Source organism: Microcaecilia unicolor, chromosome 3 (genome assembly GCF_901765095.1).
Source record: "Microcaecilia unicolor chromosome 3, aMicUni1.1, whole genome shotgun sequence".
NCBI classification, from domain to species: domain Eukaryota; kingdom Metazoa; phylum Chordata; class Amphibia; order Gymnophiona; family Siphonopidae; genus Microcaecilia; species Microcaecilia unicolor.
Window position 1 is genome coordinate 161824272 of NC_044033.1, and position 24028 is coordinate 161848299.

A 24028-nucleotide genomic window follows, 5' to 3' on the forward strand; every position below is an offset into this window, starting at 1 on the left:
CTGTGGACTGCAAACTGCAGTTAGCATAATGGTTCTTACTGCGCACTGTGACTTGCGCAGTTAGCCTGGGCACACTTCCTGCTTCCTCAACTCCTGCCCACTTTCTGTGACTTAGAGAGATGCACATATGCCAAGACCTTCAAGCATTTTCCTGATGTTGCTCAAGATTTGGTTTTTTTTTTTTTTAATTTATGATGGAACTGGTATTAAGAATAAGGTTAAGATGTGGCCAACTAATCAAGGATTGTTTCATAAGAGCAGGGATGTACAGGCCACAATTTGTGTTTTATTTAGTTTCCCATGTTGCTTATGAGATTTTTTTTTTTTAATTTTATTTGGGTGTGCTAAATTTTTTTTTCCATTTTGGGGACAATGTTGTCAAACAGTGCACCCTATTGGTCAGTGGGGTGTACTATTAAGTGATAGAGCATAATATTTGACCAGTAGTGTGTACTACTGCACAATAATGTTCACTGTTGAGGAAGACAGGAAAAGCTTGAATTTTTGAAACTACATAGGAAGTAATGTCATTTCAAATGAATGCACATCCCTATATAAGAGTACTTATCTGTATCTGTTTAATTTTCAACATTAATTTTCTTGCCTCTTCTGTTCTACAACTTGCAAATATCCTTCAGCAGTTATACACCATTCTGCTGAACAGGCATGGAAGCAGGGCATTGCCATGGCTGCTCAATAGTAACATAGTAGATGACGGCAGAAAAAGACCTGCATGGTCCATCCAGTCTGCCCAACAAGATAAACTCATGTGTATACCTTACCTTGATTTGTACCTGCCTTTTTCAGGGCACAGACCATACAAGTCTGCCCAGCAGCATTTCCCGCCTCCCAACCACCAGTCCCGCCTCCCATCACCGGCTCTGGCACGGACCATATAAGTCTGCCCTCCACTATCCTCGCCTCTCAACCACCAACCTCTCTTCCCCCACCTGCTCCGCCACCCAATTTCGGCTAAGCTTCTGAGGATCCATTCCTGCTGCACAGGATTCCTTTATGCATATCCCACCCATGTTTGAATTCCGTTACCGTTTTCATCTCCACCACCTCCCGCGGGAGGGCATGCCAAGCATCTACCACCCTCTCCGTGAAAAATACTTCCTGACATCTTTTTTGAGTCTGCCCCCCTTCAATCTCATTTCATGTCCTCTCGTTCTACCGCCTTCCCATCTCCGGAAAAGATTTTTTTGCGGATTAATACCTTTCAAGTATTTGAACGTCTGTATCATATCACCCCTGTTCCTCCTTTCCTCCAGGGTATACATGTTCAGGTCAGCAAGTCTTTGGTCATACGTCTTGGAAAGCAAATCCCATACCATTCTCGTAGCTTTTCTTTGCACCGCTTCCATTTTTTTTAACATCCTTCGCAAGGTACGGCCTCCAAAACTGAACACAATACTCCAGGTGGGCCTCACCAACGACTTGTACAGGGGCATCAACACTTCCTTTCTTCTGCTGATCACACCTCTCTCTATACAGCCTAGCAACCTTCTCGCTACGGCCACCGCCTTGTCACACTGTTTTGTCGCCTTCAGATCCTCGGATACTATCACCCCAAGATCCCTCTCCCCCTCAGTACCTATCAGACTCTCCCCGCCTAACACATACGTCTCTCGTGGGTTTCTACTCCCTAAATGCATCACTTTGCATTTCTTCGCATTGAATTTTAATTGCCAAACTTTAGACCATTCTTCTAGCTTCCTCAGATCCCTTTTCATGCTTTCCACTCCCTCCCGGGTGTCCACTCTGTTGCAAATCTTAGTATCATCCGCAAATAGGCAAACTTTACCTTCTAACACTTCGGCAATGTCACTCACAAATATATTGAACAGAATCGGCCCCAGCACCGATCCCTGAGGCACTCCGCTACTCACCTTTCCCTCCTCTGAGCGAACTCCATTTACCACCACCCTCTGTCGTCTGTCCGTCAACCAGTTCCTAATCCAGTTCACCACTTCGGGACCTATCTTCAGCCCATCTAGTTTATTTAAGAGCCTCCTGTGAGGAACTGCGTCAAAAGCTTTGCTAAAATCTAAGTAGATTACGTCTATAGCACGTTGATGATTCAATTCTCCAGTTACCCAATCAAAGAATTCTATGAGATTCGTTTGGCACGATTTCCCTCTGGTAAAACCATGTTGTCTCGGATCTTGCAGCTTGTTGGCTTCTAGGAAATTCACTATCCTTTCCTTCAGCATGGCTTCCATTACTTTTCCAATAACCGAAGTGAGGCTTACTGGCCTTTAGTTTCCAGCTTCTTCCCTATCACCACTTTTGTGAAGAGGTACCACCTCCGCTGTTCTCCAGTCCCTCGGAACCTCTCCCGTCTCCAAGGATTTATTAAACAAATCTTTAAGAGGACCCGCCAGGACCTCTCTGAGCTCCCTCAATATTCTGGGGTGGATCCCGTCCGGTCCCATGGCTTTGTCCACCTTTAGCTTTCCAAGTTGTTGATACACACTCTCTTCCGTGAACGGTGCTATATCCATTCCATTCTCAGGTGTACTTTTGCCAGTCCCTCGCGGTCCTTCTCCAGGATTTTCTTCAGTGAAAACCGAACGAAAGTATCTATTTAGCAAATTGGCTTTTTCTTCATCATTATCTACATAGCGGTTCGCTGTATCTTTTAGTCTCACAATTTTTGTCGCCCCTCCTTACATTTCTAGCCATTTGTTCTTCCGCTTGCGCCTTCGCCAGACGTATCTCTCTCTTGGCTTCTTTCAGTTTCATCCGGTATTCCTCCCCGTGTTCCTCTGCTTGAGATTTTCTATATTTCTGGAATGCCAACTCTTTAGCCTTTATTTTCTCAGCTACTTGCTTGGAGAACCATATCGGTTTCCTTTTCCTCTTGCTTTTATTTACTCTCCTTACATAAAGGTCTGTGGCCCTATTTATTGTTTCTTTCAGCCTGGACCACTGCCCTTCCACTTCATGTTCGTCCTCCCTGCCCATCATCTTCTTCCTCAGGTATTCCCTCATTTTACTAAAGTCAGCACGCTTGAAATCCAGGACTTTGAGTTTAGAGTGGCCGCCCTCCACTTCAGCTGTTATATCAAACCAAACCGTTTGATGGTCACTGCTTCCCAGGTGTGCACACACTCGCACATTTGACACACTATCCCCATTTGTGAGCACCAGATCCAGCATCGCTCCCTCCCTCGTGGGTTCCGTCACCATCTGTCTGAGCAGAGCACTTTGGAAAGCATCCACGATCTCTCTACTTCTTTCCGATTTGGCAGACGGAACCTTCCAATCTACATCCGGCAGATTGAAATCTCCCATCAACAGAACCTCTTTTTTCTTTCCTAATTTTTGAATATCTGCAATCAGATCTTTATCTAGTTCCTCTAATTGTGTGGGGGGTCTGTAGACAACACCCACGTGGACAGAGGTTCTATCCTCTCTTTTTAAGGTGATCCATATTGCTTCTTCTTTTCCCCAGGTCCCTGTCATTTCAGTCGCCATATCATTCCTCACATACAGAGCTACTCCTCCACCTTTACGACCCTCTCTATCCTTCCTAAATAGATTATAGCCTGGTATGCTTGCATCCCATTCGTGGGAACTGTTGAGCCATGTCTCTGTGATTGCAACAACATCTAAGTCTGCCTCCAACATCAGGGCTTGAAGGTCATGAACTTTATTGCTTAGGACTATGAGCATTTGTGGCCATCGCTTTCCACAGGGAGGAGGGGATGCATTGGTATGGCATTGCATCCCTTCCTCCCTCAATTAACTTGCCCTATCATGATCACCCCAACACCACCCTTCATAAAGTAAAGATTATTCTGTAAAAAACAAACAAAAAAAAGACATGTTTCTATAAAAAACTTTATGTTCCTATTTAAAGAGTACCCATCCTTCTTGCTGGTGAAAGTACTTCCTCCAGTTTGAGACTGCCAGGATGTACTGTTTTGCTCCGGCTGCAGCTCCACTTTGTTCCTCTCCCCCCCCCCCCCCCCCAAAGCTGTGGCCCTAGGAGCCTGCCTGGTATTACTTAACAATTGGGCTGACCCTGTATGGTAGCACTGGCACTTTGCTATGTGTGACTCTTGTATCGTAGCCACTGTTATTTGTTAATTAGGAAACATAAGGTGAGACATGATTGCACTAAAATGCTATCTAGGGATAGGAAAATGAATGCATTTCAATTTAAAATTAACTCACCTTCATTAGTTTACTATTGATAAGGCCAACTTAACTAATCAACACTTGCTGAGGTAAATGCATTATGACCCAATTGATGTCAAACTGAATCATGCGACAGAAACCCAGCTGCGCAAGTTACCAGACTAATTTCTTCTAACAAAATCTAAATTAGCCAAGTGTGAATTTTTCTGACAGGCATCAATTCTGTGCTAGATTATAAAACAAAACTACTCACAAGAGTATCAATAGGCTCACGCCAACCGTCTTCCATGCATACTGAATCTGAAAAGCACCAGTGACTTGTTTCAACAAGCCACTGACATCCTGAAGAAATGAAGCACTGCAGTCCCTGAACAAATTGTCTTTTGAGGGTTTATGACTCGTGTGGCTCTGATGTTGAAAGTAAAGTACAGTATTCTGTACTGCCCAATCACACCAGGGCAGAGTGACGCCCACTTGTTTGGGATTTCTTTTGCATCAAATTCTGAGCAGAAGAATCTTGCTCATATGCTGGTACCCAAGCTCACTACAGTACACTCGGACAGGTAAACAGAATGGAACCAGTGTGGAAGTTGGCACCTTAAAAGGTCATACTCCTTCCTGCCACAGGACTGGGCTGTTCGTATGAACCGTGTAAATAAAATGCAATGCTACAATGAATGCAATATCCCTCACTTGCTCTGGCTTAGTGTCATAAAGGTAATGCTTTTCAGCAGCGTACTGTGCGCTATTTGAACAGTACATAAGCTGAAGTAATAGACAACCTGGAAAACCTCTGCTACAATTTCACATAAGTTCAGGGAGCAGCCATATGGGAAATACTTCCACAAAAATTCACTCGCACATTTAAGTTAAAAAAAACAAAAAAAAAAAAAAAGAAAAGGAGTGGAGAAGTAGCCTAGTGCAGTGGACTTTGATTCTGGGAAACTGGGTTCGATTCCCACTGCTGCTCTTTGTGACTCTGGGCAAGTCACTTAACCCTCCATTGCCCCAGGTACAAATAAGTACCTGTATATACTATGTAATCCACTTTGAATGTAGTTGCAAAAAAGCACAGGAAAGTGGTATATCAAGTCCCATTCTCTTTCCTTAGTAAGGTTTATTGGAAGGAGGAATAAATGGTACTAGGATAGAATACAATTTTTTTTCGTCTTGCTGAGTACCTCTACCTGGTGATCCCACTGTATCAAATCTATACTAAACCTCAGAAAGGCAACAGTATAACTAAAGTATGGTGCTATACAAATGCTATTAGTAATAGTAGGAAAGAAAAGGAAGAATACATACTAGTTAAGCTACAGATGCAGTTGGTAATTTATTTAATTTTATACTGCCCCCAGGTTTTTCTGCTACAATTTGGGATAACATTTTTCAATTATTAACCGTACATATCATAATTTTAAGTGATTTCAATGTACATTTAAATGATTCCTTTTGCTCTAGGGCTTTGCATTTTAACACCCTATTGTCTGATCTTTAACTTATCCAGTGGATCTCTGGCTCTACCCACACAAGTGGTCACACCTTGGATCTCTTATTGTGCACTTCTGGGCTTGCCTGGGCATGTGCACATGAGCTGTGCTTACCACGAAACTCTTACGTACCTTTGCCTGGCACATTCCTCCCCCTTGTTTTTGGTTTCATATGGCGCATATATTTGAATGCCATTTCCTTTGAGCATCGGAGAGCTAAGCTTCTGTGCTGTTGGCTTTAGTGTCCTCACTGGTCTATAATGGCTTAGAATTGATTATTATTGATTATAACTATTTAGCTTGACTCAAAAGTTTGTACTCAGTTTATCATTTTCAAAATGTAGGACCACTGGCCAACATGTGGCATGTTTCGCAACAGCTGCGAGAAACAAAAAATAAAATACAGAATATAAGAGGCACTGCTCAAAAAATTGTCTAAATTCACTCACTGTTATGCACACCATGAAACAACATCTCTTTAAACATGGTCCGTGGCCAATCAGTTCAAAAAAATCTACAACAAATCAGCGATAGCGAAAATCAATCAGTGAAAACAGGAGTTTATGCGTCACAGCAAAGAACCCCAATCCAATTTGTTATTCATACCCCTAGGGGACAAAGTGTCTAATGTGTATATCCAACGTTGTTCCTTGTAATTAAATACAAACTGCTTTATCTTCATAATATACCTTAAGAGTTTTTTTTTAATTAAGCTAAATAGTGATAATCAATAATAATAATAAAAAATTCTAAGTCTTTATAGACCAGTGAGGAAGCAAGGCGAGCTAAGTGGGGGTTTTTTTCTGACCCTTATGAAATAATTCGCCACTGAGGTTGGGGAAATGTGGGATACAAATGTTGTAAATAAATAAATCCAAATTACAATACAATACTAATACAAACATTAAAACTTTACATGTGATGTGAGTTCTGAAGTCATGCTGATTTAACTCATTTAGATAGTTTTGTTTGTTGTCGTAGAAAAACTTGCATCATCACTTTTGCCAGGAAAAGTACATTTAAAATTGGTCAAAAATTACTGGGGTCAGAAGGAACTTCAAACATCTTTAAAATATTTGGAACCAACCACTCTGAGAAAAGGATGCACTAAAAATACTTTACAGAAAGAAGCAATAACCTCACAAATTGATTTCATCATAGTCGTATGACAGCTATCTGACTTACATTGAGAATCCTTCATTTTTTGAACCACCTGAACTAGTTTTGCTGTAGATACAGAACCAAAATGTTCTCATGATCCAGAAGTGCATCAATGATATTCCTACAAAATTTGCCCTGGCAGCTATGAATGGGGTGGAACTTATCCTTGTATGTTTCTTGGATAATAAACCCTTCATACAGCATCCTTCCATCCCAAGAAAGAACACAACCCCCTCAGCAAATGTCCCTTTCATCATATATGCTCATAACACACTAATTAGATATGGACCATGTGGTTCTCAAATCTGAAGATACATTTAAGATCATTTGCTTGATTTTCTACCTTTGAGCTAGTGCTGCAAAGACAGAACCAATCGAAGCACAAAACAGAAATTAACTTTTCTCATTTTACCTCAATCCTGCTGGTATTTGCAACAGCGCAAGCAGCACTACTCTCCTAGCTGAGCCCCAAGAAAGAGGTAAAAGCTCCTCCTCTACTTTAAGACAACCAAGTGCATCAAAGTAATTTTCCAGCTGCAAAATTAAGCTGTGGTACAAATACTCTTAATAGAAATGCCATATTTAATTAGGCTTTGAGGCAGGCAGCAAAGTCTATATCTATGAAATGAGAAGGGACAGAGAAGAAACTTCTTACCTTTCGTAGCAATTCGTACACATTGTGTTTTAGTTTCCTGTTGAAAGGGCAATTAAAAATAAAAAAGAAAATGCAGTTAATTTGTGTGTTAGCATCTGTCTCTTCACAAGCAGTATTAGACTTTTCTAAGATTGATCTGAGGTCACAATGCAAAGTAATGCAGATAGCTAGAGTTTAAAGAAATTAATATTGTTTAAACTAGTAAGAAATAAATAAAGATAGATTTCCAGTATTACCCCCAAACAGCACTCCAACCTCCATGTAGGCCACAGTTATAAAGTGTAACAAGATATCTGAGTTATGCTTCAGCAGGACTGAAGAGAATGGTCAATTGTACTTGGAAGGACTGGTCTTAGAATGTTCAGTACCTATGTATGGCTTTATCTGCCCAAGGCTGTTCCCGTGAGATGAACTTCCAGTACTGGGACTTGGAAAAAGTAAGCAAGGGACAGGGGCTCCACACTTCAAGAAGGATGTGGGAAACAGGTGAAAGCCAAGAAGAGTCCAAGATATAATAGTCCAAGTAAGAGAGGGATGGGGAGGGAAGAAGCTACACTAAAAAATCATCATCTTAAGGTAAGGGAAAATTTAGGTTAGGCAGTATTAAAAATATACCTGTACAGATAATTAAGCACTAAAAAAAGCTACATTGGATAGGGATGGAATCTCCAACCATTGGAGAATAGACTAGATAATCCTTGGGGCCCTTCCAACCATATTTTTTATAATTCTATCAAAACATCAAACTGTAAGGTCAAACAATGTTCTATTATCTGAGAAATGTCTCTTTTCATTGTCCAATAAAAGATGAGCCACAAAATAAAGCTGTCCTTCCATACAGGCATGAAACTCATTGCATATGTTGTCTAGGTAGGAATTGGGAAATCAAGGTAGAAATTTTCACAAGAGTATTTTACAAAAGGCTCTGCTGAACATGGAGCCTTTTCTAAAATATATGTGACACCGACATATACAAGCGTGTTTGCTGGCTTATACAGTAGGAACATAGATTTCACAAACATATACTTTCTGAATAAGAATGACATTCAGGGCTTCTCAGGTATTTCCTACCACTAACTGCTGGATTTCACAAAAGAACAAATACATGAGGAGCCAATTAAGGAGAAGAGTGAAGTAAATTACGTTTAAAATTTTGGGGCACTGTCAGACACCAAAGAGGTAAGCACAGTTGTCACTCAATTACTGGTGGAAACCCCAAGTCCAAACATGTAGGTAACTAACACCTAGCACTGCCTTGGAACAGGTATAAATGTAGAAGGAGAATTATGCAGGTATTTTCCATTGCAAAATGGAAAATACACTTCGGGGGGGGGGGGGGGGGTGGGGGGCACCCAGAACTCATGCCCTTTGAATCTATACATCGTGAGGCAATTTTAGGTATAGCACCATTATAAAATTGCCATTTACATGTGCATCCAATCTATATATATATGTAAATGTTGCTAGTCACATGCAGATCACTATGCAAAGCTTCTAATAGGACTCTCTTAGTCTGATTACAAACAAAGTCTAACAACACCTGGTACTTGCTAAAGAATATAATTTCACTGTCTACGTACAGCAAGTGAATCTCTCTCAAATAAGTTATTACATGGGAGGAAAAGACTTTATGCAAGGCATTCACATATAACAATCTCAAAGTGGATGCCTCGCTGCACAGAGTTCACTTTTGAAAATTTATTTTTTCTAGATGCGAACTCCTGGAGAGCTTCTTCATAAGTCAAAAAAACCTCTCCATATTCTCGAAAGCTCTCCAGTAGTGTTGGGAGAGTGAACATGGTTCGCTAAGTGTACCAAGAGATCATCTCTGAACGCCAAAATTTTAAACTCAATATGTCACCCTAATGCCTTTTATTTCTGGGTTAGCTAGTATTTACCTAATTAAAGGATCTAATATTAATACAAACAAAATGGTGAGAGGGGGCAGCCCTGTCTCATGCCCCTATAAATGCCAAATGGTGCAAACATGAGCCCATTTACCAACAAGGATGCTATAGGGGCATTATATAGGGCATTTATTGCATTACTGAAGCATCCAATGCCACCATATTTCCCCAACACTATATACATAAAATGCCAATCAACCCTATCAAATGCTTTTTCAGTATCAAAGCTGATAAGCAGAGAAGGCTCTCTACAGGCATGTACGCCTTCTAAAGAAGCTATAATTTGTCTCATGTTCTTATGGACAAACCCAACTTGCAGGTTTTTCTGAACTTTTAAAAAGTATCGTGCATGGTAAAAGTCTTCACACCCTTTAACATTCTGCCGTCTAAAAAAAAAAAACAAAAACCAACACAATTCAAAAGACACTGAAGGAGCTTGTTTGCTGCTCCTTGTGATCTTAGGCAAGTCACCTAACCCTCCATTGCCTCAAGTACAAAATTAGACTTCAAGCCCTCCTGGGCTAGGGAAAATACCCAATGCACCTGAATGTAACTCACTTTGAGCTACTACTGAAAAAGGTTTGAGCAAAATCCAAACAATAAATAAATAAATCTTACAATGTACTCTACACTTTCAGTGTGAAAGAATAATAGAAACAGTCAAAATTTAATTAAGAAGAAACCAAAGAGTCTTGATTGCATACTTTTTCACACCATTTGTCACAGCAAACCGAATTCTTTAAGTTTCAAAAATTGCCTCAACAAGGAACCTTAATATAAAGAGAGCCTATTCATGTCCAACTACAGTAGTTTCTGAATTAATATTCCTGGATGAAGAATCAAGCTGTGTCTGTTGTATGAACTGAAACTGAGAACAAGAGAAGAAATGTTTCCAAAGGTAATCAGAACAGAACAGCAGTGGCAACCAGGAGGAGGACCCCGACGCCGCAAGTGTTCCAAACAAAATGACTTACTTCAATCCAGATGTAAAAAAAAAAAAAAAATGATGACCTGGTGGGGTTATATTTTGGCTGAACACCCTGCCTCAGGGGTCAAAACTGATTGTATAAAGCCAGAATGGGGAAAGACCTACAATGTTGTCTGCGGGTCATCAATTTTTTCAACATCTGGATTGAAATAAAAGCAAATTTTGTTTGAAACAATTGTAATGTCAGTGACTTGTTTATCACCACTGTCTTTGTTGGGAATAGAAGCTGCACAGGTCTAAACATACCAAACGTGGAGCTACCAAAAGAACTTTCTAAATTATTCTCTGAGTGTTCGTTCACATCAAAAGTGTAGAGCATATTGTGTAGATCAGTGAAATAAACTCTCGTGTTTTGAATCGTATAATTCAGACAGCAGAATGTATGTGAGTATTTTACAAGGTATCACACATAAAGAAATTCATGGATAAGATCATGACATGATTTTGGAAGGATAGATCAAACAAATTAAGAGGCAATACTTGTTTACAGAGAGAGTGGCTGATTCCTGGAATAGACTACCAGCAGAGCTACTGGAGGCCAATGGTGTGTCAGGATTTAAGCATGATCCCAATATATATATATATATATATAGAAAGTGGTGAGAACAGGTTGAAAAGTTGGGCATTAGACATGGAAGGCAGAGGACTGGTGCCAGATAAATCAGCTGGTGCTCCATGACTTGGAGCAATCTGGTAACTTTATCTGGAGTACAGGGAATGGAGGGGAGGCAGGTACTAGGTGCTGAGGAAGGAGCAAGATTACCAGATGGCTCTAGGAAGTATCAGGACTGTCTCATTCTGTCTTCCAAGACACGGAGGCATCTGATAACTTAGGCAGATACCAGGTGCTGAGGAAAGGGGGGGGGAGGGTAGGCACTAGGTGTAAGGAAGGAAGGCAGGTTAGAAATGAGGTGCTAGGGCATAGGTGGTCGGTGGTCCAACTGTTTGGGGAGGCTAAAGGGGCGGAGTTAGGGGTGGGGCCAGGGGTGGAGCTTAAATCCATAATTGTCTGATAACACACAGACAAAAAATAAATAAAAATAAGTCACAATTAATACCTTTTATTAAATTTAGATATTAGATACATATCATATGTCAAAGAATAACGTGGTTGCTCAAAGCATATACTAACCATAATCGCTCAACTGCAAAACACTATACACAACTTTGTGCAAAAACACACTCAGAACGTTACTGTACCAAAAATATTACAGTGGGCAGAACCTAGTACACCATTAGGGGCTTATAGCCCATTTAGTTATGTTTAAACAAAAGAGATCTGCATTAAAAAATATTTATTTTTATTTTGACCTATAAAACCACTTGTCCCTGAAACATGCCTAAAAACAGAATAATCCAGTTGTGTATCTAAAATGCTAATTCCTACAAATGAGATGACATTAAAATGTGATTCCATGTGCCCCAATGAAAGGTGAGTTTAATTCTACTTCCATTTAATTTCAATATACAGTATTCTATCATCTTTATAACACCAGCTTCCCAAGGCAGAGTACAACAACAGTTAAGATAAACTCAGATAAACTCTCAAGAAACAGAAACATGATATATAAGCACAAACTACAGAGTTTATAATCGCTTTTTCTACCAGCTGCAATACCGTGCCTATTAACAGAAACAGCTTTAGAACAACCTGGATGCAGCAGCTCAAAAGTTTGTTTGTTTTGTTTGGGCTGAAGGCAGTGAGGATGTTAGGCTGGGGAAACACATTAACCAAATTGGCTTCCATGTTTACTTACTGGGCTAGAAAGGCTCACTTCCACTCGTCTTGTGAGTCTTGCATCTTTCTCCCTGTTTCTTCTGCTGCCTGCTGTCTCCCGTCGTCATTTTTACTGCCCTGAAGAGTTCTCCCTCAGCACTGGCAATTCAGAGACTCAGAGTCAGCCTTCTGCCAGCGTCGGGGCTTCTCCTCAGGGGCGTCCTGGACTCTAAGGTAACTTCCTCTTTTCTGCAGAGCTGGGAGGGAGTGAGACACGCCTGAAGAGAAAGACCCGACGCTGGCAGAAGGCTGACTCTGAATTGCCGGTGCCGAGGCAGAACTCTTCAGTGCAGTAAAAATGACGATGGAGACGGCGGGCAGCAGAAGAAACACAAGATGGTCAGGGTTGGGCTCCTCCCCAAGCCTCTTATGCGGGGCGCCTATGTGCTAGGGAGTAGGTGGGTGAAAGACAAGGGGGACTAGGAAGCTGAGGAAGGAGTGAGAGACAGAGGGGGAATGCAAAGAGCTGAGAAGGGGTGTGAGTAGAATGCTGGTATGTGAGAGATAAGGAGAGACTGAGGACTGCAGTGTGAGAAAGGCAGAGAAAGAGGAGTGATAAAACAGACAAAAAGGAAATGTCAGATATAAAGAAAAAAATAGGAGGGAGAACAAATAAAAAAACAAGATTGCAGAAAAGGATTTAACAGAAGATCAACAAGGGGAACAGGGAAAAGCGATGCAATCAGATATGTCCAAACACTAAAGATAGGGGGAAAAGGGCATTTTATTTTACATTTTTAGTTACTAAAATATGTCTGCTTAGAAAAATGTGCATCGGTTCTCTGTTTGGATTTTGTACAGCACAGGAGACACTATTTCTCTTCTTAGCTTTTTGCAGGAAGAGTCTGACTTATCGGGATTTCCAATTTACATACACTGGATGAATGGTGAGAAGTATTTAAGCTACTTCTTTAAATATATAAAACTGAAATAGCGTTGGGATTGCATTGTGGAATACATATACTGCCAGCATGGCACTAGTTAAGAATAGCAGGCTTAAGCTAAATGTATATCTTGTACAGATAGCAGCTGAATATTGCCACTTATGGGATAATGCTACCCAGGTCATGCAAAGTTAGATGCTGGGATGCTGCATGCTAAGTGTAAATTCTATAAGGAGAAAAGAGAGGGCCCAAAGTATACCAATCAGACAAAGCTGAACAAAATGCACAAATGGACCTTCAAGAACAGAACAATGGGCAATTCTTTATTGAAAGGACCCGACACAGGCTATGTTTCAGTGTCTATGTGCCTGCAATAAGAGTTGCAACAATTTTCGCATCCATGGGAATATGCTTTTAGAGTACATACTGGCATTTTTTTTTAATGGATTACAGTGTTGCACCCTGTTAGTGGTGGCTTTACAAACTCCTTCACAGAGATTTCTGAAAATTGATGCAGGTGCAGTATGAATTTGCCTATTCCTTCTCAAAAGCTGTATGCAGCACATCAGTTCCAGATTTTTCATGAGTCAAACAACAAAACAAATATATATTCAAATTCTAGTGTCTCTTCAGTAACAGCAACACAAAATCCCTCCACTGTCAAGATACTGTGAAGCAACACAACGACCTGCATATATGCTACTCAGAATCTATGGACTGCAGACCGTCAACATTTTCAGTTGAGGCTGGAGGCAACAGTTATTATTGGGAGTAGTGGGGAAGCAGAACTAGGGACCAGTTATGAGGATTTCAAGAACTGACTGTCAAGATTGCTGGTTTACCCGCTTGCAGGCACTGATGGTTGTAAATTTAACACAGGCTTGCTGTTTACAGCAAATTCTTTGTGACACACCTCCCATCTCTTGGGGACACATTGGTTGAGAACCACTGATCTAGAAAGAAGCTTCAACAAGTAACCCAATCAGCATACATTTCCTGCACATCCTTATCCTGAATCCTGTAAATCTTTGAAAGTTTCCCCTTCCCAACTGGGAACATCAACTAGCCCTCTACATACTTTTTGTTTAACAATTGCCTTCTTCCTTTCAGACCACAATAACTGAAAACACACCACAAAGTGGTCAAATCAAGAGACCAAAAAAACAAAGCTTGGGATAAATCAGAAACAAAAATAGGATCAGGTAAATGCTCCCCCTGATGTGCTGTATTGTAGCCTGAACGTGTTCCAACCCACTTGATTGAAGCAAAAACAACAAAGGTAGCTCTAGAAACTCCAGAATCAAAGTGGGCATTGAAATCCCATAAAACTAATAAATCTGCACATCTAAATTTAAACTGTAAAATATTTTCACTCACTTTTTCCCATTTATTCCAAACAAGAGAAGGTGGGCTATAAAGTTAAAAAAGACAACAGATGAAATGTCTTACCCTTAAGTAATAGAAATATAGAAAAATGTAGGTAGTTAAAGACCATATGGGCTATCCAGTCTGGCCATCCATGTTACCTACTCTCCCGATCACTCCCTTAGAGATCCTATGTACCTGTCCCCAAGCTCTCTTGAATTCAGACACTATTTTCATCTCCAACGCTTCCACCTGGAGGCCAGTCCACAAATTCACCACCCTTTCCGTGAAGAAGTATTTCTTCAGGTTACTACTGAGTCTATCCCCTTTCACCTTCATCCTATGACTCTGTTTCAAGGCTTCCTTTCAATTGACTCACCTCCTGTGGACTTATGCTGCATAGGTATTTAAATGTATATCGTATCTCCCCTCTCCCACCTTTCTTCCAAAGCATACATATTGCGATTTTTAAGTCTATCCCCATACGCTTTATGATGAAGACCACTGACCATATTAGTAACTACCCTCTGGACCAACTCCATTCTGTTTATAATTTTTGAAGGTGCGGTCTCCAGAATTGTACACAAAATTTTAAAAGAGGTCAACTTCAACTCCTACTACAATGCCTAAATCTTCCTGTTCCATTATGTGAGATCATTGCTATTATTGCCACCCCATCTCCCCTCCACTACTAACGAGGAATATGCCAATACCTAAAACCCAGGAGGGCATAAAAACACATTAGTATCCGAAGTGAATTCAACCATGTTTCAGTTACAAATAAAGCATCTAAATGTTCAAGTAAATCATGAATCAAATGTCATTTGCCTATTCACCTGTATCATACATCCCACTGCAGCATTAAGGTCTGTGTTATACAACCATAGACTTGAATAAGAGTCTCACTTTGATACACAGAGCCTGCAGATTCCACAAGACACCTTCCCATTTCCCAACTCATGCAATTTGCTGCTCGACTCTTACCTTCTCCACACTACTGACAGCTTGAAAATAGATGTTGTACCCTTTCCGGGGAGTCAAAGGTGGGTTCCAAAAACCTTGATAAGTTCTGTTGTCGCCCACTGTGAAAGGAGCAGGTTCAGGAAGGTTAGCTGGGGGCAGTTCTGCAGCAAAGTAATAGGGGGATCCTCCACTTGCACCATTCTGATAGCCGACCGGAATCTGGTAACATTCCATTCCGACTGTTTCCCGCTTTGTTCGGTGAGGATGAAGCTCTTCAACCACAATCTGGTAGGCACTATGAAGGGGTAATAAGTTAAAAGAGAAAATAAAATGTCAGATGATATCTCCAAGAAAGGAACTCTAAGTGCAAAATAAAGATTTAACTGTCTCTTCAAGTAGAAAACCTTTTTGCCTATGCAAAATGATGTTTATTTTAGAGCACTGGTTCCTCCTGATGGCTACTGGGTTGGATTTTAACTTTGCATTTCCTATAGAGTGAACTTTGTCTTGGAACTTTTATATAAAAAAAAAGCTAGTAAAATCAGTGTCAACATTCATCAGTCCTATTTTTTCCAGTTTTTATTTTCTGATGTATGAGCATGAAGAACAGCAGGAGATATTCTAATGGTAACCCACAGACAGGAAACAGGATCAAATTATACACCTTCCATAAGTCCTTATCCCTACTGTGCAATTTCAGGGCCTTGTTTACTAAGCAGTGCTATAGGCTCACTAGCGATTTTAGCACACACTAATGCTAGAGACACCCTCTAGCGCACAATAAAATTGCTAGCACATCTTAGTAAATAGGGCCCTCAGTGTTTAGAAATAATTCACTTTAGTCTATAGACGTTCTTCAGTGCATCATGTGAGACAGTAACTTGACAATGGGAGTTTCTTTCATAGTAAAAAAAATTATTTGCTTAAACACAAACATGAGAGACAGGATTAACAGATTGTTTGCTATACTTGTTCCTTACAAAAAATAAAATAAGGACAGATAGATATCGTATACATACTAAAGAATTGTTTTCTTCAGAACATTAATAATGACAGCCTCATCTTAAGATAAAATACAAAATAGTGTGTGCTAACATGCATAACATTGCTTACCAAGTTTTTTGCATTTGCACCAAATACATTTTGCATGTTTTTCTGTGCGACATTTTATTCAAATTAACAGTAAATGAGTTGTTGCAATACAAGACCATGCAAATCAGCTTTTTAATAATTATCAGGTAGCAAAAATAAGCTGATTTCACACCGGTTTTCAAAAAAAACAGAAGAAAAAAAATATATAAAAAAATACACCCTATTATTGGAAGTTGCCCTCCAGCAAGCACAATCACTAATAATGTTTCTTCATTAGAAAAAGTGGGAGAGAAAGTACAATCCTTGGAAGTTCTTAGTCAAACCTCAATTAAGGACAGGAATATTTAGAAAACAAATCAAGAAGACAATTTGAGGTTTACAAATTTCCCAAGATCCCCCTTAATTTCCTCTATTGATATGGTAAAAAGATATTTGACTGAGATATTGGGTATGTCTAGTGACTCCTTACCTCCTATTGTTCGGGCACAGTATTTACCTAGCAAAGTTAATTTGGAAAGCTCTATTTCCCAGCCTAATAGAGGAGAAGGTATGAACTTGACATCATTTCTCGAATCCTCTCTGGAAGTTATAACCCAGAGGTCAACTATATTGGTTGCTTTTGCTTTAGAAATGGACCGCGACGCAGTTCTGAGACTTTTATTTAGACTTTTGCAATCTACCTTTTTTGGATCAAAAATAAGAATATATCTGGATTTGGCTAGAGAGACTCAAAAAAGGCGCAGTGCTTTCTTAGCACTGCGCCAGAGAACGCTGGCCTTAGGAGCGAATTACATCTTAAAATTTCCTTGTATTTGTAGAGTAATGTATCAAACTAAAATGTTTCAATTTTTTGACCCCAAACAGCTAGAAGATTTTCTAATTTCAAAAGAGGATGTTAATGTAACAGTTGGATAACCAGACGACACTGTAAGATAGGCTTGGGGGGGGGGGGGGGGGGGGGGGGGTTGGTATGTTTGGTAGCAGTAACTTTTGTTCATTTATTTCTTGTAATCTCTTTGTTTAATTCTTGGATCAAACTACTTTTATTTTTGGTCGAAAGAAGAAAAAGATAATGATGTGTTTATAGATAAATAATGGAGCTTTGTAATTTCCTTTTCTTGTGATATTCTAATGAGTTATATAATAAAATTGAAAATTATAAATTAAAAAAAAAATACACCCACACTTTTAAGGTGTAGCATTTGCAAAATTTCTTGTAGAAAACTTCATACACAATTTTTCTAGTGTGCTTATTTGCATATAAAAGTCAGAGAAGAAAAGTTTTGTTTGTGAATCCTATAGTATGCTAAGTTTTACTATATTACCCTAAGAATGTGCTTGATCTGAGTGAAATCTACTTCCATTCCTACTGCTAGGTCATTGGTATGAATAAAGCTGTATGCGTTTGGGTAAATTAGTATTAAGATATTAAAAAGAAATAGTACTAATACACATAATTTTGGTAGGCTCCTCCATTATAGGCACCAATATCTGCATTTTTCTCCTAGTTTTGTCACGGTTATGACCGTGTCCCATGCCTACATTCACCTCTCCTCTCAGTAACCAGGCCCTTTGGCTGCTGTGGACTGCTTTCTCCCTGTTTCCCAAACGTGTTCCAGAGATCATTCCAGTCCTATTCTGATGTTCCAGCATTGCTTTGGTGTTCTTGCAGCCAAGCCTCGCTCTGGTGTTCCTGCTGCCAAGCCTCATTCTTACTCGTGACATCATCAGTAAATGCCTTTATAAAGCTTCCTTTGCAACAGAGGTCTTCAGATGAGCTCTTGTCTGTGAATGCCTATTGCACTTCTTACCTGCTTTCAAGCTTCTGTTCCAGTCCTGTTTGCTCCAATCCTGCCTGTTCCAGCCCTGCCTGCTTTCAGCTTCTGTTCCAGTCCTGTTTGCTCCAATCCTGCCTGTTCCAGCCCTGCCTGCTTTCAGCTTCTGTTCCAGTCCTGTTTGCTCCAGTACTGCCTGCATTCAGCTTGTGTTCCAGTCCTGCCTGCCTTCAGCTTATGTTCCAGTGCTGTTTGCTCCAGTACTGCCTGCCTTCAGCTTGTGTTCCAGTCCTGCCTGCTTTCAGCTTGTGTTCCAGTCCTGTTTGCTTCAGTCCTGCTTGCTCCAGCGCTGCCTACCTTCAAGCTCCAGTACTGCTTGTTCCAGCCCTGCCTGCCTTCAGCTCCAGTCCAGCTCGTTCTGGACCGGCTTGTTCCAGTCCTGCCTGTCTTCCGCTCAGCTCTGGTCCTACTTGTACCAGTCCTGTCCGTTTCCAGCTTAGATCCTTGTTTGGGTGGTTTGCCGCTCACCAGTAGTGGCCCAAGGGCTCACTGCTCTTGACTCCGTGACAAGTTTGACATAGAAGCAATTGTGTTCAATAAGTTTTTGGATCAAACTAGCTGGTAATCCTTAGTCATATCATTAGATCTTCCAAAGCAATATTCAATGGTTTGTTCTAAAAGTATTTCCATGTAATTTCATTGAGTGTTCCCTGGTCTTTGTACTTTTTGAAAGAGTTAAAATCAGGCTCTTTCCGGGCATAGCCAGCCCTGCAATTTGGGCAGGGTGGGGACTGGGGGGGGGGGGGGGGGGGCGAAATGCATTCATTCCCCCCTCCCCTATACAAGCACACTAGTAGGCATACCTTTATGGCAGGGATGCTGAGCCCCACCAGCCAAATAAATGGACTGCCACTGCTCCCGGCTCAGAGCTGGAAACAAGCAGTGGAGAGCAGTGGCAGTCCATTTATTTGGCTGACAGGGCTCAGCAGCCCTGCCAGCAAATTAAAAGGGGGTTCAGTAAGGGGCTCAAACCCAAATTTTGAAGCTGATTGTTAAAGTAGCCACAGGGGGGCCCTACTTTAACCAACTCCCCCCAAAATTCTTAAAAACTTAAACGGGTTTTGTGAGCCGGCTCCAGAACACCCCCGATACAGAACTACCTTTACCTTTATATTTAACCATTCTGTATTCATACAGAGATCCTTAATAACTCGTATGCCTTCATAGCTATTAACCACCAAGAATCATCTAAACACAAACAACAAATAAGCCCCATGTCATAAATCATTCTACACAAAGGAGCCACATATAAATTAATATATCCTTCCAAATCACCATGTTTCACATCTCAACAGCAAGATGACCACTGACCCACTACCACCCTTGAACATTTTTCCAATAACTGGGGTAATCCAATTCCTGCTACTCCTGCCTCCTTTAACCAATCCAGCAATAAACCATCCTGAACTATACTGACTGGCAGAGGAAAGATTTAACAGGATCAACACAGCCCCTCTCCCTTATATCTACGAAAATAGATCTTCTCCAGCAAGGATCAACAACATTTCAGTACCATGATATAAATGGAAACCCAATTGCAAATGGTTCAGTAAGCGACAGTAGTCAGTGAACGTGATCAACTGCCTGCCTACCTACCATTTTTTCCAACAATTTGCCCTAAAAGGGCAGATTAGAGATTGTTCTATCATTATTCATCACTGTAAGATTCAGTTTAGCTTCCCAGGGGAACCATTCCATCCCCTTTTATCATTTTTCTCTTTCTTTCTGCACCTTAGTTCAATTATATCTATTTTTAACAAAATGATCATAACTATGCATTTGTTTCTTATTTCCATGTTTGTTCCTCATTTGCTTCATTTCATTTTCTTATCCTTTTATCCCCCCATGGATCTTCCTTTATGGAGGTCTTACCCTTGAAGCAGGGGTGGGCAACTTGCGGCCCACCCTTGAAATTTATATATTCCTCAAGACCATAGGAAGTATACTCAGAAAACATCAATAACCAGAGTTTTGGTGATTTTAAATACTGTATTTCACAAATATGTTTCAGAATAGCCTCTCTAGGCATTTGTTTCCATTGTTTTTAGTTAAATTGTTACCTATTTATCCCAGGGTCTATGCCTTTCTGGTGCTGACATTATGCAATGATGCAGACCACTAGGGCTAGTACTGACAATCATGTAGCTCTGTGCATAAAGGTTGACCATTCCTGCCTTGAAATACACAAATTATGAGATTATCTTTGAAACATATATTTTATTAGCATAAACCCTGAAACTATTGAAAAATAAAATGTCCTTTTGTAGAAGTAATTATCATTCAGAGGCAACAAAGTTTCTTCAAGAATAATCAATGTGGAAGAATAATCAATGTGGAAATTAAAAAGAATAAGACCTTTCTTCCCAAGGAGTGTTTTCCGTAACCTGGTACAATCATTAGTGCTCAGTCATCTAGACTATTGCAATGCACTATATGCCGGCTGCAAAGAACAAATAATCAAGAAACTCCACACAGCTAGACTCATATTTGGCAAACCAAAATTTGAAAGTGCAAAGCCCTTACGAGAAAAATTACACTGGCTCCCACTTAAGGAATGTTCAAAATATGTTCACTAGTTCACAAAATTATCCATGGAGACGCACCAGCTTGCATGTCTGACCTAATAGACCTACCACCTAGGAATGCCAAAAGATCATCCCGCACATTCCTTGATCTACACTTCCCAAGTTGCAAAGGAATGAAATACAAACTAATGTATGCGTCAAACTTCACCTACTTGAGCACACAGTTATGGAACGCACTGCCGCGCAACTTGAAATCGATATACGAAATAACGAACTTCCGCATACTACTGAAGACCCATCTCTTTGAAAGAGCATACCAAAAAGATCAACCCAAGTGAATATGCACAACTCGCCTATTTAATTTCAGAACTGTTTCCTAAAATCTGCTTGTATACTACTACTTTGTATTATCATCATGCTGACCAAGATCATGCAATACTAAATGCTTATATTACTAACATTCTTCCACTACTCATGATGTATTGTAAGCCACTTTGAGCCTGCAAAGAGGTGGGATAAGGTGGGATTCAAATGCAACAAATAATAATAATAATAATCAGAATAATAACCTTGGACAGGTTCTGTATAATAAAAAGATATACATAAAGTGAAATATTACTTTCCATTTTGTGTTGGTAAATACATATATGATCTACTATCTTGCACTAGAAGGCATCACATGAGGAATGTAACTAATTATTTTTGGGTTTTGGCCTGCCTTTCCAATAAATGCTCAAAGTGGCTTACTGTACTTTACAATTCAAATGTAATAAGCTTCCAAGGACAGAGAAAAGAATTTACAACACATATTGATGAGTTATTACCAGGATTTAATTTCTGGGGGAATGGTCTGGCAATGCAATTCTGACACTTCTTTTCAGACTCCAGAGCAGCAGGGGAGTATACTCCAGTCTCTCCCTTCTAGGCAACTAGAAAATACACGGGGACAAAGTTTGCCCTGTCCTCGCAAGCTCTGTCCCCATCCCAGAAAGCCTCAAATAGTTATTTAGTACAACACCAGAGATATAGAAAGAGATGCATTTACTCCTATACTATGCAGAATATAAAGATGGCACATGCCAGGGATGGTGTTAGAGAAGTGTGACTAGAGCAATTGACCTTGGCCACTGACCAGAGAGAGCCCCAAGCCTGATGAAAGCTGAAGAAAGTGCAGTCTGGAAGTGGGTTTTGAAGTCCCCTCCCAAATTTCTACCCTGGGACCCAGCCATGTCTAACGCATGTCTGGCAAGATGTACATCTCAAATCTGACATACTTTAAGTGGAAAATAAATGTATCTTTCTACCTTTTGTCATCTGATCATTTTTTAAAATTATCTTTATTAGAACCACACAATGGCAAGAATAATATCTGTAAAAGGAGATTTAATAATGCAGCATGGTAAGTTTTCAAGTTTCACCCCCCCCCCCATACATTCACTGCAAGAGATCAGACCACACATGTTGTTTCTTCATGGCAGTCTAATCTGCAAATAATAACAAAACAGAACCTTAGAATCCTCCTCCCTTCCCCAAAGTCAACAAGTTACAGATTCAACAAATAGCTATGAGCACAGTGTGGCAAACTATCCCACACTGGGGACCAAATTTGTTGAAAAGACTTCCAGGTGCCAGGAGACATTCAATTAGCATCCAGTCTCTCCATCTTCATTAAACTGAAAAGTTCATTCCTCTAAGCAGTAACGGATGGGGTTGCAGCCTGTCTCCAACACATCACAATACTCTTTCTGGCAAAAAAAAATGCCTTATGCAGCAGAAGATTAGGCCCCAATCTCAGACCAAAGGAAAAAGTTTGAGAACAGTTGAATGTCCGCCCAGAGAGGCGGGCATCTACCCAATATTGCTGAAAGGTGGGTCTGCAACCAAATCCAGAAAGGTCTTATTAAGGGGCAGGTCCAGAACATATGTACTAATATAGCCAGCTCAGCTCTACAACGTGGGCACTCTGCCATTGCCGCAATTCGAGTGGCCATTATATGTTTAAAATCACGTTGGTCTCAGGCTATAGTTTCTGCTTCTGTCTTTTCTTAACTCATTCACCAGGTTTTCCTGTCCATTTGACTTTTCTTTTCTCTCCATATCCACCATCCATCTTCCATTTTTTTGTCCCTATCATCCCCTATGTTCAGCATCTTCCTTCTGTGTCCCTATACTTCCCCGTCTAGTTTCTCCCGTGTTCATATCCCCACATCCATCACCAGCTCTCTATCTCCTTATCCTCTCCCCCTGTGTCAAACATCTCCCTTGTGTGTCAATATACCATCCCCACACTCATTCTACTCCCTAATTGGAGCTCCGCTCTTGCTCCTGTCTTTATCTCATCTACCTAGTCCCCCAGCTCTACAAATTAAGACCAGATTACTACCCTTGTAAAATGTCATACGAGTCGAAGGAAACTCTTTATGTTAAAATAAAACTGAATGTATTTTCTCTACAGAAGCTTTGGAAAGGTTGAGTAACACTGCTAAAGTTGTATTGTGCTTAAGGATGTGTTGATTTCATAGGAGAAATTCAAACCTTATATGGTATCACCTAATGAATCATACTACTCAATGTTTCCCAGACTATTTACAAAGAATTTCCATGAGAACATACCATAGACAGAAACATGGCAGTGTCTTTAGTGCCATGTAAAATAACATGGGGCTGCCATCAGTGTGAGGAAAGCCAAGTGCAATACCTAGATTTCTACTGTCTAAAATAAAAAGTCCAGAAATCTTTTAACCCCATCTTTTGCACATTTGGTTATTGCTTTTAATAAATGCTTTTTAATCTGCTATACTAAAAACTTCCATTGTTCAGTTGCTGCCTCCCATGATATATTTAAAATACAAACTGATTAAGGGGAAATACTTCTAACCACTTTGTAAACAGAGAAATTACAGTACAAGAAAAATAAAGTGAAAATCAAAACAATGCCAAAGGCTTGCAGTTTACAAATCCAAAATATTGTCATTTTTACAATTTGGATTACCCCACCCCCACTAACCAACAGGGATCTGGATCGGGATAATTTTAATATGACATACTCTGCACTGTTATCTTTGATCCTTTCAAAATATATTCTGTATTTTTCCAACCTTCAAGACTGACCCAAGGACCATTCACTCCTAGCATCTGCAAGCTTTCATGAATGACAACCACACTACTTCATCTAAAATGTTTTTGAAGAGATTGAGCCACTTAAAATAAACCTGACAATAAGTACAGAGACATAAT

General features: G+C 40.2%; 1 protein-coding gene across 1 annotated transcript in view; it reads right to left on the bottom strand.

The window, feature by feature from the left end:
* Positions 1-24028, bottom strand: part of PTPRK (protein tyrosine phosphatase receptor type K) — a 919308-nt gene that overhangs the window by 191110 nt on the left and 704170 nt on the right. Inside the window, 2 exon segments of the mRNA XM_030196529.1 lie at positions 7456-7492; positions 15361-15634. Of these exon segments, the coding sequence (XP_030052389.1) occupies positions 7456-7492; positions 15361-15634 (311 nt within the window).